Source organism: Grammomys surdaster, unplaced genomic scaffold (assembly GCF_004785775.1).
Source record: "Grammomys surdaster isolate TR1022 unplaced genomic scaffold, NIH_TR_1.0 169, whole genome shotgun sequence".
In the NCBI taxonomy this organism is placed as follows: Eukaryota; Metazoa; Chordata; class Mammalia; order Rodentia; family Muridae; genus Grammomys; species Grammomys surdaster.
In genome coordinates this window covers 3,962,489-3,981,811 of record NW_021604617.1, presented here as the reverse complement: position 1 = coordinate 3,981,811, position 19,323 = coordinate 3,962,489, and the positions used below count along the sequence as shown (strand labels likewise).

The window sequence follows — 19,323 nt, the reverse complement described above, 5'->3', positions numbered from 1 at the left end:
TTTAACTGTCCGTTAGACCCAATAAAAATACTAAACTTTAACTCTGGTCTTCAAATCAAAAGGCCATCATGAGCTCAATCGCACATACCAACTCTGCCAATGTGAGGCGTTGAGGGAAGTGACCAGAGCTGAGTGACTCCAGATCCTCCTAAATATAGCCCTATCCAGCAGATAACCCTACCCCCAACTTCCACCTCTATGATCTAAATTATGTCCTAAATATGACCTAAAAATGCCCTAAATTAGGGGCATGAAAAAACCAGTCCTTTTAAAGCAAGTCAACACACACACAAAAACAAAGCTACAAAACACATGTGAGAGAAAATAATACCAAATTAGAATAAACACAGCAGACACCTTAAAGTTTATCAGAACTCCAAGAAAGGAAGTGTGTCGTGGATGCCTGGAACCACCTTTATCTGTGTGTGTGGCCAAAAGAGACCCTAGGTTTAGCTCTTGGGCTCTGAGTGGGAAATTTCTATACAATTTTTTTGTTGCCATGGCACCCATCCAAACATTCCGTGCCCAAGGTTCCTCATCTGAACATGGGGCTAGAATTTTCTGCTACTTAGAATGAGAGAAATGCTGGGTACATCAAAAGTACCCCAAGAGTTAACTACACACTACATTTCAGCTACTAAGAAGGAAGCCTGACACACCGGCAGCCTGTCAATATGTTTTAAAAGTTTAATATATATTTTGGAATGAACAAGTATATTAATATGTGAATACATTTCATAGTCTTATGTGAAATGTGATATATGAATACTGATGATATTCTTAGGAAAGAATATGACTATTAATATTTTAAAATTTAAGAGACATGTCATTTCAGTCCATATTAACTACAAAAAACAAAGTACAGGTTTAAAAAAAAAAACATTTCTATAGTCATACCCTGGGTTTGAACACAGAAAACTGAGTGAACTCTAAGTTTATCAAATGCCTGTGGAGATAAGTCTCAAGGCTCAGGGAGCCAGTCTACTTACAGGCTCAGTGTCAGGGAGAGAATGTATTTCACTGTGTGTTTTGCAAGTATCTGATACTAATAATTTTAAAATCCAAAATTTCTTGAGATGCTGAATTTTTCAGGAAAAGGAGAGCTGAAAAAAAAATCACTTCCCAGGTGTGATTTTTATAAACGGAATGTTCAAGCCTATTTCTATGTCTTTATGAATTGAAAATAAAAATGACAATTCTCGTTCACTTTACATAGGACTTGGCTTGGAGCTATCTTTTCTCCGTTTTTTTTTTTTTTTCTTAAAAAAATAGAAAGAGAAAACTGTCCCAATTCCTTTAAAACTATGGAAACTGTGATGTGTGTGTGTGCACTTGCACACCAGGAAGTGTGATGGAGGAGGGGAGGTTAAAAAACATTCGCAAAACAGACTGAAATAAAATCTCTCTCAGGAATATCTGACCTCTACATTTCTAGAAAGAAACATTAATTAGGCAGAAGTAACAATTGACCTTTTACTTACGGTACCTTTAACAAAATAATCTGTTCTTGTACCAATGCATGTTTTTATCTAATGTTTGATTGAATTCTGTATCTAAAACTCTAGGGAAAACAAGCATCAAATCTAATGTCTTATTGTAAATCAAAATATTTACTTTGATAACTCCCAATTTACATCCTAAATCCATAACCCTCAAAAGTTTCATGACAACAGGCTTTTTTGTTCCGGAATCAGACTGTTTTCTTCTACGTAGCTGCCATTCAGAATGCAACAACCGACCTATCTAACCACATCCACTGAAAAACGCAAAGGCAACAACAAAGCACCCAATCTCAGATCTATAATGAGCTAAGCATTTTTAACATCCTAGAACATTTCACAAAAATAAACAAGCACGTGATACAGAGAACTTAATAAACACATGTCACTCTGCTTGGGCAGATTTATGGGAAGGAAAGAACTAACGGAAATAAAAGCATGAGCTGTAAATCAAGCCACAGACCCACTTATGGAATCTCTCTGCAGCTGGAGAAACCCTTGGAAATATCAGAGTAAACACTGTTGCATCAAAACCAAAGCACGCGTTGTAAAGAATCAACACCTATTTTTAACGTACCACTGGGCAAGAACACAGAGCCAATCAGTACTCAGATCGGTCATTAACCAGCACCTTGACTTTAATCTAGAGGGACACCAGCTCCCACACTGTTAAAGGAGGAGCCAAGGTAAAGATAATCCCTTCTGATTCTAAGATTCCAGGTTCAACTGGACATTTGCTTAGCACGCATCAGTTAATCCTCCAAGCGCTGGAGGCCAGCTTGCTGAGCAGCCCAGGCAAGGACTGGGTCCTGGTAAGACCCCACCCTATTCCCTCCTACCCTCTACTAGCAAAAGAGTTTCAACTCAACATACTATTTAGAAATCCTGCAGCCATATTTCTTACTGGAATGTCTTTTAACACATTAAGCAAAACCCTAAAGATGCATAAAGTGAGATATACCTATTAAATATTATACTACAGGTTTTCACAAAATGAATTAAAAATTGCATCCGAGACATAGACTTAAAGCACTTCTGGGTATCAGGCTGCATTTTGTACATGAAAAGTATTTATTTGCTAGGAATTTTCAACATACTATTTTTATCACCAAATATCAAATACAAGAGAAAGGGGAGTTTTGTCAAACTCGGTGTATATTTTGGGCATATAGGTCTTAGGAAGCCTTTACCATTCATCTTTCCTAACTTTACCACAAAACCAAATGGGAAGTAGCTAATAATGAAAACATTCTGAATATCAGATTCATGGACTCATTCTAGAGAAATAGATGATGATGTTGCAGAATATGAAATAACTTCATTTGGAGTTCAGTCTTTTCAAAATACTAATTTCAAGTATCTGTTGCTTCTGCTAACATATGCATGATTATTTCCAGAGATATTTTTGGAAAAAGGAAGACTGCCATTGTAGCTGGGGTTGCAATTTCAGCCTAGGTCGGTTATGGTGATGGGTCCCGTGGCTACGCAAGGCCATGTTTTCTTCAAGACTGCTCTTTAGAGCTTCACCAGTGTACCACTAGCGCCAAGACTAAGCCTTGGATTCCCTTTTGTCATTCGGCTTACTGTGATAACTACCTATGCTCAACTCATTTCTCGTGGTAGCATTAAGCAAATCTATAATTAATATATATGCTACAAGAAGTGGAGTCCATCCCTCACTGGCTGAATGTGAGTGTACAATAAATATGTGTACCAGATCCTCTTGTCCAGCTCATAGAGACCTTGAGTCTTTGCCTGAGCTGACTTCCAAAATCAGTAGGACACTGGATCACATGATACAGGGTATCGTACATGGAGTATTTGGAATTCTGAGTAACAACAACATGGTTCATTCTAGGTCAGCCTTCTAATTTTCAAATGCTAATAACTAGGCAACATGCTCTCTGGAGTTGTCTTCACAACATGGTCCCAGAAGTAAGTTGCTCTGCTTCCCTGTGCCATCAGACTGACTTGACTGTTGTAGATTCATTCAAATTACTTTTATTTCCTGGTTATAGATTCACAATCCTCTCTATTTCAATGGTGAAAACAAGATAGCTGCTGATGGGATAAATTAATTGATTTAAAAAAAAAAAGTTTGGTCTGGAAAAAAAGAAAATGATCATTTAATAATACAGAGAATCTGTGCAGTCTGTGGCTCCATCTAGAACAACTCTTGTCCTAGAATTGTTAACTAACATCAAAGCAGAACGGCAGGCCTACAATGGTGTAAGGCTAAACGCAAGGGCTGCTGGGAAACAGCAGCATAAAGCCCATAGGCTTCCTCTTACGGTACCCAGGGATGCTCAGGAGCCTTGCACAAACAATACATGGAATGAATTCATACGCTCCAGCATCATAAAAACAAGCTCTGAAACACTTGTCACATAAGAAATGCTTATGCACAGTAATACGAGTTCAGAGGACTGGCAGACTAATATTCATAATTACATCTTAAACTGGAATTAAAAGAAAACTTTAAACAAGCACTCCAATCTTTACTGTATCTTTTAATGCCCTGAGCAGAAGTGAGGGCGCTGAAGAATGATATTGTACCACACTCTATGGTGACTATCAGCTGAGTGTCATCAGAAAGGATGTTTGGTTTTCAAACTTGGCAACAACCTAGAGTTTCAGTCCTTTACCAAAAACTCATTCCAGAAAATGAAATTCAACAATAATAAATCTGTCTCATTTCAAGAAGAAAAGAAAAAGGAGTCCATTTTTAAAAAGTGAACTAATTCTTCAAAATTGGTTGTAAACTCCTAATGGGCAATAATTATGGACCTTTTGTTCCAGGAAAGAGATTTCTTATATTTATAATTAACATACACACATAATTTACAATTATTTTCAGCAAACACTTTCTCATTTTTTATAACAGAGCAAGCACCCTATAATGGTACCATGATTTTATATAGCCAGCATTCAGAAGTTACGTACAGTAACACTGAAAACTATCATCCCATAACCCAAATGAGAAGGTCCTGCCACTCTGAGTCTGCCTCAGAGAGGGCTCGGAGTATTCAGGAGTAGATCTAAGAACGAGCCGACAGAGTGCAGTGTCTTCTGCCAGACTGCTTTTCATGGCTACAGCCCCCCACCCCACCAAGAGAGAAAGGGCATAAAAAACTCTGTTCAGAATGAGCCAGGAAGATTTTCAAAGGTCACCACTGGTCAATCATTTAGCATTTTTAGCAAATTCTTGCTTCAGATACCAGTTGCTTGAAACCATGGATCCCCATCAGATCTCAAGTGGTAGCTTGCCCATAATGTCTTATTATTTATGACACGCTATGCCAGGTACCTGTGAAAGGGGGCACTCCTTGGCCAACGAACTCTGATTCATATCTTTCAGCAAGTCCTTCAGCGCATTCCTTACTGTGGTGTGCGACCATTGTTCAGGAGGCAAGTCTTCTAGTTTGGGGCAACTATTTGAGACACAGATTAGAAAGGGGATTATTACAGGATTGCATCCCGCTGCAGAACATTCCTTTAAGACAGACAGATTTCATTTTGCGCATCAAACAGATGCATCTGGAGATTGCTCTCGGTCTCCTGATTGTTCCGATTAGTTAATTACTTTATACAACACATCTGCTGTATCGATGCATGAATTATACATCAGCTGCCTGTGGTGGCTATTTTTTCATGTTACTTCTACCTTCCTGCTCTGATGCGCTTGGGAAGACAATTTAAGGTGTACTGCTTTCTCACAAGCCACCGTGAAAAGCATTAACGTATTAACTGATTTCCTCCCATGACTCCGTTCATACGAATTAAAAACGGCAAAAAATACATATATAAATAAATAAGATCATGGCAAAAGCGAATAAGGCATTCTTTCACAAAATGTACACAGATGGCACTGTTCATGATATGCAAAAATATTTTTTTCTTAAGTAAACTTTATGTAAAATGCCTTCTTGTAATGCATCATTTAATTGACTAAAAGTAAAAAGTCCTATCTTTTGATAGCATGCAAAATAAAACATAAATTTCGGGGGAGGAAGTGGATTTTAAAGTCATATATTGAAGTTACAGAAAATAACAGAAGGGGTAAAGTTACCAAATTAATTTGGATTAGCATGTCTCAAAAGCTGAGTAAATAAAAATGCAAGCCAGCCAAAGAAGCTTTACGTCCACACAGTAGGGAGAATATGCCCCCTTAGGACTGCTGCCTGGACTCACCTGTGTAACTGGATTTTGAGAGTGACCACATGATAGACATCTTGAAGCATATCTGCCACCGTGGCATCAGGGGCATCTGTCACATACGACAGTGGAACTGGATTCCACTTCCCAACCTGGATGAGCCCTAGTCCAGATAAAGAGGGACATGCTTAGTGCTGGCTCTCAGGCCCAGCAAAAGACTGTTGTGCTCTTCTGCACTGTCCCCACCGCAAGCAATACTGTTACTTCGGTTTGAATGACTCCCTTTCCCTCAAAAAGGCAGGTCAATGAAGATGTTCACAGCTTAGCTTTCCAAATTGTGAAATTATGTAAATGACTATAGGGTTGTTTATTATTTTGGAAATAAATACCAATCAATAAAACCTATGCATCAGGCCACAGTGTCCTAACTTACAGGAAGTTCTAATAAGACATAGCCGAACCGGTTCTAAATGGCTTTATGATTTAGATAAGATTCCCTATTGCAGTGGGAATCAGCATTGAAAAATACTTTACAGCCCATAAAACCATCAGAAACAGAATAAAAGAAACAGAACTAGATATTCAGTCATAAATGCAAATTGACTCTCAACAGTCCATCTGCTCAAATACGCTCCTCACTTCCTTGTGGGTCCTCAGTGGAGCAGATTATTAAGGTCAATAAGCATACTAATGATTCAGCTGAAGTAATTTAAAAAAAAAATTTACCTCGACATTCCACATGAGCAAAATGTGTGTTAACTAAACCAAACTGAATTAAGCCAATTTTTAAAGCCACAGTGTATAAGGAACCAACATAAAACACAGGCTGTGGCTCTTTGAATAAAATGTTCCCTGCTTTGTCTGAGAGGCAAACAGGAGGACCAGTAACTTCCCAGCCCCACAAATGCATCCTTTACCTTTGGCTTGGGCAGCAGAGCTGTGTGAATAACCTAGAGACAGCAACGCCATCTCTATCAGCTGGTTGAAAAGCATATCCTTTCTCACCAACACAAATTCCGCATGCTCCTCCTTGCAATCATATTCAATGGCGTTTTCATAATGTTCCACCACGCAGAAAACTGGTAACATGGTTCCTATCAAAAAAGACAGAGGGAAAGATAGAAAACCAACAATCTTCAGAAACAGTCTGGAGGGAGGAACACCTAAGCTATGAAAATAAATCTTCACCACAGTGAGAGGAGCCACAGAGCTTCCCAGGCAGTCTGGGGAAGAGACACAGGCACACAGACAAACATGCAGTCATTTACTGTTTAAAAGTTGCAGAGGAAAGACTTGAATTTCCTTTACGTGTACCTGCTCTTAAGGTAACATGGGCTCGTCATTCATTTCAATAGCACATCTTCCAAAAATCAGTGAAAGCAGAATTACTTTTCTGATCAAACAATAATGCTGACGAGAAATAGATAAGTGTCTGGTGGTCTGATTTGCTTTAACTGCTACATAGTGTACGCAAACAGAACCCACTGCACTTGTCTTCGTAGAGCCCACCTTCTTCCTGCATACACACCTCTGTTAATAATAGGCTTCACCTGCTGGTGCCCAAATCATCTGACTAGACAATTATTTTTCTGCCTGGTTTTCAGTATTTCTCTAACTGGTTCCATAAAAGGAACACAAAACTTAACCAAACAGATGCTCATAGACACTGTTTGAATGCACAGAGTGAACAAAAAAAAAAAAAAAAGAACACTTCTATCTACGACTACCCATTTCATCTACCTAGGAAAAAGCCATGACTGCAGCCGTAAGTCTTTACCATCAACAATTTCTGCTACAGTAAATATGGTAAAAATGGCAGAGGGTGAAAGGAAAACTGGCCTTCCTGAGATACACGAGAAGCACAGACCCTGCATGAGATCTGCTGCTTCTCTGTTGGCTTACTTCCACCCCGTGCACCAACTCAGTGGCACAGGCCACATTACTGTTGGGAAAGAGGCTTGGTCCAGACGCCAAAATCCACCTGCAATGTGGCACTCAAGGTATGAATGCAGTGCTCCGTCAGACTTGCAACAGTTACAGAAAAGGGTTAAAAACAGATGCATCTGAACAGTACTGTGGCACACTGCCAGGAGAGTATCATCTTTAGCATAAGTGATGACAAGGGTTACTTTAACAGGGCACCCAGGATCCTCAATTAGTTCCAAGGTGTCCCTGCCTGCATCGGCTCCATACTCTGGACTTCTACTGGACTCGTAGAACCCTAACTTCTGAAGGTGTTAGTTGCGCACCCACTGCTGCTGGGAATCAGTATTTCCTGTTGCCAGAGAGGCCCTTTACAAATCCTCTGTGTGCTTGTTTCTGCCGAACAAAAGCCGGCCATAAAACAGCTACATCTTCACCGTGTGTGTCTTCACCAAAGCTTTGTGAACTGTTCACAAGAGATTCCAGCTCTGACAATTAAACCCCTTTAGGTTTACTTAGGAAAGCTCACAAACTCGTTCGGAAGTACCAGCAGGCTAGGCATGAAAAACAAGCCGAAGAGCTTGCCAATATTCTTGTCATTCATTCAGCTGTTTTATACCAGAGAGAGAACCCGTCAGGGATCAGAAGAGAACTTGGGGAGACCGCAGCAAAAATAGCAATATGCAAACTGGTGATTTCTTCCTTGGCTTGAAGGTATTTTGGCAAAATCTCTTAAACAAATAAAAACACCCAACCCCTTTTTCTGAGTGCTTTCTCAGCTTAGCCACAATTTTTATCTAGCACCTGTCAAACAGAAACCAAGCACATGAAAAATAAGATTAAAAAAAAAAAAAAAACTCCCAAAAGACTTCTGATTTTTTTTTTTGCTATTTATATTGAGCACAGACCCTTCTAGAATTAAACTGTATTTTTAAGATACGTAATTTTGAATGTAATACATTTCTTAAAGCCTTTGAGCAGGAGTGAGATGACCACACTCTAGCTCCTACCCCCTTCTCCTCACTACTGATGTCTGTGGAGTTGAGTTTGCAAGCCATAAACATATACATTGTTTTTTTTTTTCCTCTCATGGAATCAAACAGAGGTGTCAAAGAGGGAGCAGGTTCTCAGACCTCCGGTCTATGAAATAACTGAAACCTTTTCAAACCACTGAAACAGCCTGGATTGACTCTGTGTTTAATTGATCAGATTTAAAGGTGCCTTATAGATAATAAAGGCGGGTTTGATACGGTAGCAACAGGATCATCTAATTACAAATCCAGTGCTAGATCGTCTGGAGAACTGTCACGGTTGCCCTCCTGTCAGTAGGGTAATGTTAAACAGGAGCCTTCGCTGGACTGCCTGATTATTCAAGCTGGTGTTTGGCCAGACTTCCAACTACTGCAACTTCATAGCCTTCCTGCATTAGAAACGGAGCACTGGTCACTGCTGAAAGCTAAAAATACCACATGATTTAAACCTGAAGGCAGTCTTAGAGGCTTTTGCTGGAGGTTTATGAGCCTGTGTAAACAGCACGGCTGCCATGAGGAGCAGGGAAGTCTGTAGAATCCTTGTCTAAAACTGTCCTGGCATTAAAGTTTGCTGTGCAAATATCACATAATACCAGAGACAGCTGAAATCTCCTATTTAGGAATTTATGGAACTTGTGTGTTTGCAGGCGTCAGAAAGTCTTTTTTATAGAGCCTCAGCACTACACAGTACAATATTAATGCACTCTGTTTGAAAAGCCATAATAAATTATATTTTTAATGCTCTTACCCTGGCTTAAAGATGCATACATTCTTGGCAAACAATCAATAAATAGGGTAATCATGAGTAGAGGCCAAAGAATTTGCTGAAGGGCTGTTTTTCCATTTTTAATAGATAAAGATCTAACAATACGGACTGCTGTGTCTGTTTATTTCAGGATCAATATATCCTTTGTTTTCGCCAAACCAAGGAAAAAAATAAATGATTGTATGATAAATATGATAAATGTTATACATCAAACACAATGAAATTCCTCGGCCTCCTAACTTTCTCTGCTTAATATTCGTGCTGGGTAAAAGATGGCATTATTATTCTTTGCTTAGCAAATGCAGAAAAAAAAAAAAAAAAACCTCTGAGTCCTACATGTTATTCAATGACAAAATAAAGCCCCCTGTGAGGCATACAGTATACTCCACACAGGAACTGACTTGCAGGCACAGCAACGTCTAACACAGGCAAAGTTGTCGAAACTCCATCCATTTAATATTGGTAGAAAAATCACTCGTTTGTAATTTTTTCCCTTTATAAACTTGCCTAAATCTTCCTTCCCTTTACCAAAAAATACTCAAAATTAAAAACCAGAATCAGCAAGTTAGTTTAAAAAAAAACTGTTAAATAATAACTTTGCTCTACAGAAGACAAACCACAATAAATTACAACACAAATCTTTGTTCTCATATGTCAGGTCCATGTCCTGAAATCCCCTCATGGTTAGTAATCTCAGGAAAAACCGATGGTGGTTCTCAGACAACCTCAGTCTCTTACCCAGGGTTAGTTCAAACAGTAGCCACCTGCACATCCTTAACTGCAACAGTATCTACTAATGGACCTTGTGCAAACCAAGACCATGACACTTAACTCAGACCTTTACTATCCAAATATTCCAGTGCTTCCAGTCTCAGGTAGAAAGAGGTACCACTCAAAACCAGCGTGCATGCTTTCAAAACCTGACTGACACCACAGTCCAGAATGCCATTTAATTTCCCATCAGAAAGAGATCTAGAAAGAGAATATTCCCAGCATGTCCCAGCCCTACACCTCCACACAGGGTGGCCTTGGGCAGACAGCAAGCAGATTTCCAGGATTTGATTGGCAAGTATTTACCTTTCCTAAGGTTGGTTTTCATGAGATGGCCCGAGTGTTTTAAAGGCACGCCTTGCATCTTTCCACCTGTGCTCCCAAGCCTTCCTCTTCCTAGCGGGCTCCCGTTCTGCTCCAGGCGGGCAATCTTGGCTGGTGGACCCTTCGGATCACTCACATTGTTAGACATTTCTGAATGCTCTTTCCCCTGAGTTGCCTCGTTCAAATGATCCATACTCAGTCACTGTCTTACAGATCACCTGCCAGAACTGGAAAAGAAGACGTTATCAGTGGGTGGAGGTCTATGGTGATGCCTGCCCCATACACGTCTTATCCCTAGACAGTTCCCTCCACAAACACATCTGTGCAACTATGTAATGATCTACAAGACTGTGCTTCTATATAAATCAACAGAGGATTATGGAATCTGCACCAATGTATAGGAATTAAAAAGTAATCTCTTATCTAAAACTAGGAGAAAAATGGCTTACTTACAGAACAAGGATAACCACAAGATAAAAGGAAAATAACAAATTGTACTCGTGTACTTCTCAATTTTTAAGATTAAAAATTCATGACGTACTGATTATAATACTTTTAATAAAGAATGGAAGGATTGCCAGTGTAAGGAATTACTAGATGCTTACACTCTTACATTGTGATCTATGTTACAAACGAAACCCTCAGCAGAGCTCTCCACAAACACCCAAATGCTTTTTATGAGCTAAGACAGGGAAAAGTTTTCTACTATCTGAGTTTCAAGAGTTCCATGCAGTTAAAGGTCTCAAGCCTCTGGTCAAACATGTGACTGGATCATGTCACCCCTAGGCGCACTCCTAACGGCGTGAAAGGCTTCTTCAAATGTCTTCTGCATTTAGCAAGACAACTTGTTTTTTTGGAGTTAACATTTTATTTAGGTGTCCATTGCTAACTGGATGCTGTTAGTAATTTAAATAGCAAAAAAAAAAAAAAACCCTGACAATATGAAGCTCACACATACAAAAAAAATCCTAACAGTATTGACAAAACACAGTCTTTAGTAATAAAAAGTAATTAGTATGCAAGGGAGTTAGCATCATAATAATTTAGAAAAATGTTAATTTTCAGTTGTATTAAATATTAGACTTCAATTTTGAATACTGCTCATAATAAAGCAATTGGTACAATATACTGAAGTTACTTCTAAATTATGGTTTTAAATAGGACTGTGTTATAAACTTTCATTAGCCTTGACGTATTGGTGATATTTAGGAAAGCCAGAGAGAATATGACATCACTTTTTCCAGCTGGCTAGTATTTCAAAGTATCTTGTATACTTTTAAAAATAGTTATTATATGAAAACTCTTTCTTTCTGGATCAGATGAGATCCAGTTTGTATTAGCATGGCTTTTCTATAAACATTTTTCTCTTACTAAGTCCATCCTACTTTGTCCTATATGATCAAGAAATGGGAACAGGTATGTGATCTGGGAGCTTACAGTAACCTTAAGAATGCCAATCCAAGAACTCAAAAGTTTGAGAGCTGTATATCTTTGTACTCGAGGGTGGCAAGCTAAGATTTGAAGGTCTACCCTTGGTCGAGGTCCCATATGTTTTTGGTTTTGAGGTTCATTAACAATAAATGCCATCTTTCTAAACTACTTTTTTTTTTTATCAAGATCACTCTTTCTCATTATATTAAGCTGCAATCTAAAGCCAAAATCAGAGTGATGATGATTAACTTATTCAAAACACTCTTTATGTTTCACGTGGATCACAATGCACAGCTGATTTTTTCCAAAATTGGTTGCCTTACCCTGGAGCAGAAGACAAATTTTAAAACATAGGAATGGAACAGAAAAAAAAAATTTAACCCTTGGGGCAACTTATGAAAAAAAGTGGGGGCAGGGAACTCATAACAGATTCAAAGTTACTACTACAGAACATATTAGTTAACCACCAGGCTCAGCACCACCCTGAGCTGCAAAAGAAAGAGATGGACTTCAATTTAGTCAATATACTGACTGCCAAAAATCACATACATTATAGAAAACTGTTTTTTGAATACACACCTAAAGCATCTACTAGACACTAAGTCATTCTCTGAAAGGTTTGCGTTATAAAGCAAGATTACATGCACATAAAACACTGAATTTAATACTCCTTTAAACTCTATGCCAAGGCAAAAGTTCACCAAACCTCAGGTTAGAGCTGAACCCAGCCATTGCCAACAGGCCTCCCTGGACAACAGCTGGGACTAACTGTGGTCTCAACCAAAACCCAGCTCAAGAGTCTGAGTTACATATTTTAAAACCCATTTTAGAGCACTGTATGGCTGTCACCCAGAAAGCAGGCTACTTTCCCCAAACCCCATTTCCCTGTCCATAAAATAAGACCACAGAGGATCCTTCCTGGAAAGAGCTGGTGGACTCCATTTCAGTCATTATATCTTTTAAAAAAGCAGAAAATAAAAGCACGAAATTCTGATTTTAATAAGGTTTTTTTTTCTCCTTTTTTTTCCTGGTGAGATCCTTTTCAAGAGTTCCTCTTAGGGTCCTTCCCTTGCCCGACAGAACCCCAGAAGCACATTTGAAGAGCCTGTGCCTTTATCCATTCCATATGGCCGGCACGATCCAGGCCAAGCTTTCACTGTGACCTTTTAAAGAGACAAAGAAACAAACTACTATCTAGCAACAGCAAAGCTGCAGTTTTACTGAGTGAAATTAGCAAAACCGACCTGAAACTCACCACTTCAAAACTTGACAGCATATAAATAACAAAACAAAGGAGATTTCCTTTGCAGCCGGGGTTCTTGAAGTGAAGTTCAAGACTGTTGTTTTCTATGTCCTTTTTATTATTATTATTATTTTTTTTTTTTAAAAAAAGCAGCAGACCTGAAGGCGACTTCCCCTGAAATTGTATTATTTTCTCTTCCCTTACCCCCCGCCCCGCTAGGCGGGGGAAGGGCAAAAATAAACGTCTAGAAGAGTAGATATGGGAAGAGGGGGTAAAAAAAAAAAGTCACAATTCGAAAAACAGCATAGCTAGCTTGTAAAATGTCTAACCTCGGAGAACGGGGTTTGGAAGGGGAGGAGGGGAGAGTGGGAAGTAGGGAGGAGGGAGAAGGTAAAATTGATCTGACAAGTGATTCGTTGGGGGGGGGAGTCGTAAAAACAAAGCGGAACCCGTCAGGAGCTGTACACTGGTGGTACTGGGGAGGTGGTGAGATGAATTTCTTAAAAAGAAGGGAAAAATAATCACTGCGGACAAGGACCCCAGAAAGGGTGGGGAGAGGAATTAAAAAAAAAAAAAAGGTACCCTCGCCCCCTCCTCCTGCTGAGCTCCTGGGAGAGCGCGTAAAGTCGGCTTGGTGTCACCCTCGCCAGACTCGTCCAAGACCCGGGAGCCTCAGGGAAAGGCCACCTCGCTTTCTTCCCAGCCGCCCCCTCCCCCTCCCCAACAATCGCGACTGCGATTAACAAACCTTAAACTTTTTCCCCACCGCCTCGCACCCCCACTGAGGGTATCTAGCAGGGGCCTGAGAGGATGAGGGGTAGAGGGTCGTGCCAAGAGCCCCAGGAAGGCACTAGGAGGCCACTTGGGAGGCCGGCGTCACCGACAACAACCCCGGGGACCCTCTCCCAGCCCATGGACGCGGGGACCCGGAGCGCCCGGGAGCATCGACGGGGAGGGAGGAGTAGGGGGGAGGGGGAGATCCGAGGGCAACCCCGCCGCCGCCTCCTCGGCGGCCACTCGCTCCCCGCCCCCTCCCCCCAAAAGTCGCCAAGCTCTCACTCAGCCCGAGTCGGAGGTAAACAAGGAGGTCGACAATGGCAGTGGGACTTGGGGGCGCAGTCGCCGCCAGGAGGCCCCCAAAACTGATGCAGAGTTGCGCGGAGGGCGGCGGGTGCCCGGCTGCAGGCGGGGTCCCCACGCGGGCGGCGAGGCCGGAGTCGCCGGCGGCCCGGGAGAGGCGCGCGGGGGTCTGCGCGCTCGTGTGAGCGCAGCTCCCCGGACGGCTGCCCGTCGCTCGCTCGCTCGCTCGTGTCCCCTCGCGGCCGCTCTGCCCCCATTAAACCAGGAGTTGACTCATCCCGGCCGCGGTGGCCGCTGCCGTGCCGCGCTGGGCTCCGCGCGTCCTCCCGGGCTGCAGCCCTCGCCGCCGCCGCTGCTGCCGCCGCCGCCGCTGTGGCTGCCGCTTCTTCCTCCTCCTCATTTTAATGCGAGGCACCGGCTGGCAGCGCAGCCTCCTCCCGGCCGCCCGCAGCCTGCTACCCCGGCGGGGCCGCCGCGTCCCGGGCGCGGGAGGGGGAGCGCGGGCGGCGGGGGCAGGGTGCGGGAGGGCCAGGAGGGACCGGGCTCAAAACCCGGGCTGGAGGGCCGGGATCGGGGGAGGGGCGGGGGCGGCGGCGGCCCGGGAAGAGCTGAGTGGGGCGCGCGCTGGCGGCCGGGCGCGCGAGCATCCGTAATGAGCCGCGAGCGAGAGGCGGGCGGCCGGCCGAGTGTACACAATGCCCGGCGGCCCGGGGCGCGGGGAGGACGCGGGGGCGCCAGGGGCAGGTGCGTGTGGGCAGCGCGGAGGAGGGGCGACTTGGGGACCCTGAGCCGCCCCGGAGGGACGGGGGCGGGGGCGTGCAGGTGTCACTTGAGGTGGGCAAGCAGCGAGTCGTGGCTGGAGGGAAGAGCCCGGCGGAGTGCCTGGGTAGTAGGGCAAGAGAGGCGAGAAGCCTGGTGACGCTCGCCCTAGTACTTATTCTCAAAGGAATGTGGTCTCTAAACTGCCAAGAGTGACGTGCAGTAACAACTGAGTAAGGGCTTTCGGAACAAGTCAGAGCCACAGATACTTTGGACTTCTGAAACACGCGGCCCGTAGTGCTGGAGTTAAACTAAATTTGGGTCACTGGAAACACACACCTGACTTGCTATTACAAAGGAAAAGATGTCATCACTCTTAAAATACTTCCCATCGGGCGAATATAGGAAACTTTGGGTTAGTGAATTCATCTGTTGTAGGAATAAATACTTTTGTCATCAGAAAAAGACCTCCAGTTACATTAGTGGTCATTATTACACAGTATGACCTTCTTTAGATAACTTACTAAATACAGTCCACATATAAATGGACACTGCGACATCTCACCTAAAATAAAAAAAAAATGCATCTTTTAATCACTAAGGTTTGTTTCACCCGAAAGCAGTTAGTTCATCAAACAAGAGCCAAGTGTTATATTTTGAAGAACTGTTTTGAAGAATGCAGTAGTAGGGGAAAGATATGTAGAACAGAAAAACACTGTGTGATACATTTTTTTTTTTTAAGCAACAAGTTAGGACAACCGCAGAGATAAGGACGAGATATGCAAATGAAGCTCCTCAAAGCGACCAATACACTCTCAGGCACACTGTTTACACTAGAAATCTAAAAAAAGCAGAAGGTAAAGTAGGGGAAATTACTGCCTCCTGGGGTGGGGTGGCGGGTGCAAGTTTAGGAGGAGCACAAAGAAAATAGATTGCTCCAAGAGCACCCAGGTTCGACCACAAACCGGAAAGGTTAGTCAAAATTGAGGAAGGCAACCGTGAATCTTGGCACCAAAGCCTTGAGAAAAAAAAAAAAAAAAAAAAAAGAGAACATGTGATAGCAAGGCAGAAACATACCATCCAAAACAAGGGAAGTTTAAACCACCTTCACCACAAAGGGTAAGAGTACATTTTTTAAAGTTGAAATGTGTGGGAAATGTGGGGGCTATTTACAGTATAATAATCAATAAGGAAAATACAAATACAGCCAAATATAGCAGTTGTGTGGGCGTCTGTATTGTGACTGGAGGCTAAACTTATTTTGAAAGATATTTGATATTTAAAAGAAAAAACATGATTATCTTGATAAGAACAATGTTGTTTTTCAATAGGATACATTAAACTTTCAGTCTCCAATGTGGATATCTGAATAGCCCTTCAAATTGGTAATGCCTGACATGTTTCCCTGAAACCTGACCTTTCTTAGTAGGAACAGTGTGTTCTAGTGTCATGCTGGATGAATTAACAAACAATAATAAAAAGAGAGAGAAAAATTATACAGGCCTACAAAGGCAGCAATATGTCACTTGCTAATGCAACTCAACTTCAATTGAATTCTTAGGGAAAAAAAGAAGGAAAGGAAGGAGCAGACTAGGTAGCTGTTGGTCAAGACAAATTCTGAGCTAAAAGACAAGAACACTAAAAACAACAACAAAAAAAAGGTTTCTGAGATGTCATATTACAACAAAGGAATGAAAATACTATGTTTCTCCAATAATTTTATACAAATAAATATGACAAAATGTCTCCTGACTGCCTCAGTCTCCCGAGGGACCTGATCCATGCTGATGTAACCTGGGAAATTTTAATCTTAATAGCACCTTTTACTCAGGAACCACAACCTATTCATGAACAAGAATCATTAAAGTATGGAGGAAGGACTAACATGGCCTTGGGGGAATGATGGAATGACTGAGGATAATGGCATGTAATAATGACTTTATTATAAAGAGTAACGGTATAGGAAAACCATCAACCTATTAGTCATGCACATAGGGTCATTTTCCTAAAACAATTATTTTCTTAAGGAATAAAGCATATGTCTTTAAAAATGGCCTGGGGAGAATGGCATACAGGCTGAGACCTAGTGATGTGCCATAGTAACGGGCTGTATGTACTACTATCTATGCTCATGAGAGTACATGTATGTGTGTAACCTTCCTCTTTAGTAAACTCACTATAGGTGCTAAGTAATCATCAGGAAAATTCAATCAAAATAACAAGAAAAAAAAGAAAGAAAGGAAATTATATCACCTTCCAAGATCTACAGGATCATAAGCGGTCCTGTTCGGGGCGAAAATGCTACCTGATTCTACAGAGACAGGTTGTCTTTAGCCATAAAGATACAGACAATTGTTGAAAAAAAAAAGTTAAGATAAGATTTATAAATCTTGCTATCAAATGGAGAATTTGAGCAGCAGCCTAAGTCCTCCAACCGCAGTGCATGAACTATTCAGTGCATGGATACCGTCAAAACAGTGTGTCAATCTTCTCTCCCCGTGGAAAAAAGGCATCTAAACTGCATACACAAAGGAAAGGAGCATGAAAGATAACAAATACACAAAATTAAAAAAAAAAAAAACAACTTCATGAAAGGACTGCTTCGTACTTCAGATGTTCTCCGAAGGCGTCAAAACACATTTAGAGTTGTGAATGGTGTATATAGTCTTAATAAACAGAGAAGACATTTAGACCCTGAATGCTTTCAGATACTGTGGTTCTTCTGGTGACTGTTAGGAAGGCAGCACTCGCTAACATAACGCTTTCTAAGGACATGGTTTGTCTTGGTGTTTACCTTTTTAAATTCAAACACAGTTGGCTGTCTCCACTCAGAGCACCTCCGTCTATGCAACATATTGCTTGTCATGTCAACTCTTTGTTTTTGGTTTTGGTTGCAGGTGGTGTCTTCTACGTGGGGATATGGTCTGTGTTGGCCATATAAGGATGTCTATTCTAGGCTATGATTTGCTGTCATGTGTCTCATTTTGTCTGTCCGGGATGTCAGTACTGTTTTCTACATGTTTCTTGAATGGACCAAACATCACTTTGCTAGAGAAGGGTGGCAAACAGTGGGGCTGCAGCCCCAAAACAACTTTGTCAAAACATATTTTCGTGAGGAAATGCAATATCCTGTAAATATTTGCAGCCTCTTCTTATCTCATATCATCTGTGACCAACATCATGACAACTGCTTACAGTTTAAGAAAGCAGCTACTTGCTCGAGTTCCTAAGTTTGAAGTCTATGTCTACATGTAGCTTTATAAGCTACATGTTTTTGGAGGTCATGGAAGGGCATATAATAACTGACTTACTCTGATATCTGTGGGTCTTGTAGCCAACTTGACCCAGCCTTGAACTTGGGGAAGTTCAAGTGCACTGCCTCATAATTTTCCCATACTAAAGTCCTTGACTAATCCTACAAGTTATGGGCCCTAGTACATATTCTTATAGCAATCTGCATTTCTGCTTTGCAACAGTCTTCATCTAACCACCTGAGTGATTATTATTAGTGGAGTGAACATCTCCCTTATCGGGCTGCAAGCCCTTTGAGTGCAGAAGTCTCCATTACCATAGATTAAGAACTGAATGCAGTATTCTTGCAATATTTGCATTATGACTGCACAGAGAAGATCAGAGCCCTCAGTGTCCTTTGCAACCAATCTTCACCATTAACTGCACTGACAGTGTGTTTTACGTGTTGCAGGATCGAGGAAGCGGGAATAGTGCAGAAGGTGATTACATTACTTAATTTTCAATGAATTAACATTACATAAAATGTACAAGTTAGTTCATCCCACTTCGAGTGTTCCATGGTCCCACGTGGCTAGCAGCTCACACAACGGCACAGTGTAGATTATACAACACTTCCCAGTCACTCAGAAAGTCCTACTGGACAGCATTTACCTAAAGAACTCTGGTAAAAGATGACTAAGTGAGCCCAGGATAGGATCAGAAGGAGGCTTAGAGGTGCTGACTGGCTTTCAGACATTCTAATGATGTCTGAATGGAGATCATTTTCCATTTTAAAATTAGCCCAAAGATCTGTAATGTTGTATGGAATGAGACTAGCGTACCACTGAATACAAATCTAAGATAGCTCTCCAGACATGTCCACACATGAGAGGGTCCTGTAAGACATCTGGAACAATGTGCAATTACTATATATGCTGTTTGCTGTGAGTAATACCATATACACACCCTTATAAGACACACAGCCATTCCACCCTTACTCCAGCTTCCTGTGATGCTAACACAAACCCCCTTAGCCATGGAGTTTTATAATGTAGATACTTAAACTGAGAGAATACTTAGCTACTGAAATCTAGTACCGTATGCTCCAGA

General features: G+C 41.6%; 1 protein-coding gene across 6 annotated transcripts in view; it reads right to left on the bottom strand.

Moving 5' to 3' along the window:
- Nucleotides 1-19,323, bottom strand: part of Satb1 (SATB homeobox 1) — a 96,685-nt gene that overhangs the window by 62,723 nt on the left and 14,639 nt on the right. For 2 of the 6 annotated variants that reach the window (XM_028766522.1, XM_028766525.1), the window contains exons 1-5: nucleotides 13,156-13,836; nucleotides 10,452-10,696; nucleotides 6,572-6,748; nucleotides 5,691-5,817; nucleotides 4,807-4,930 (exon numbers count right to left, since the gene is read on the bottom strand). In XM_028766522.1, coding sequence (XP_028622355.1) covers nucleotides 4,807-4,930; nucleotides 5,691-5,817; nucleotides 6,572-6,748; nucleotides 10,452-10,662 — 639 coding nt within the window. In that variant the 5' untranslated portion in view covers nucleotides 10,663-10,696; nucleotides 13,156-13,836. Of the gene's footprint in view, nucleotides 1-4,806; nucleotides 4,931-5,690; nucleotides 5,818-6,571; nucleotides 6,749-10,451; nucleotides 10,697-13,155; nucleotides 13,837-19,323 lie in introns of those variants that run through there. The other 4 variants (XM_028766524.1, XM_028766523.1, XM_028766527.1 and 1 more) reach the window with 3 other exon arrangements.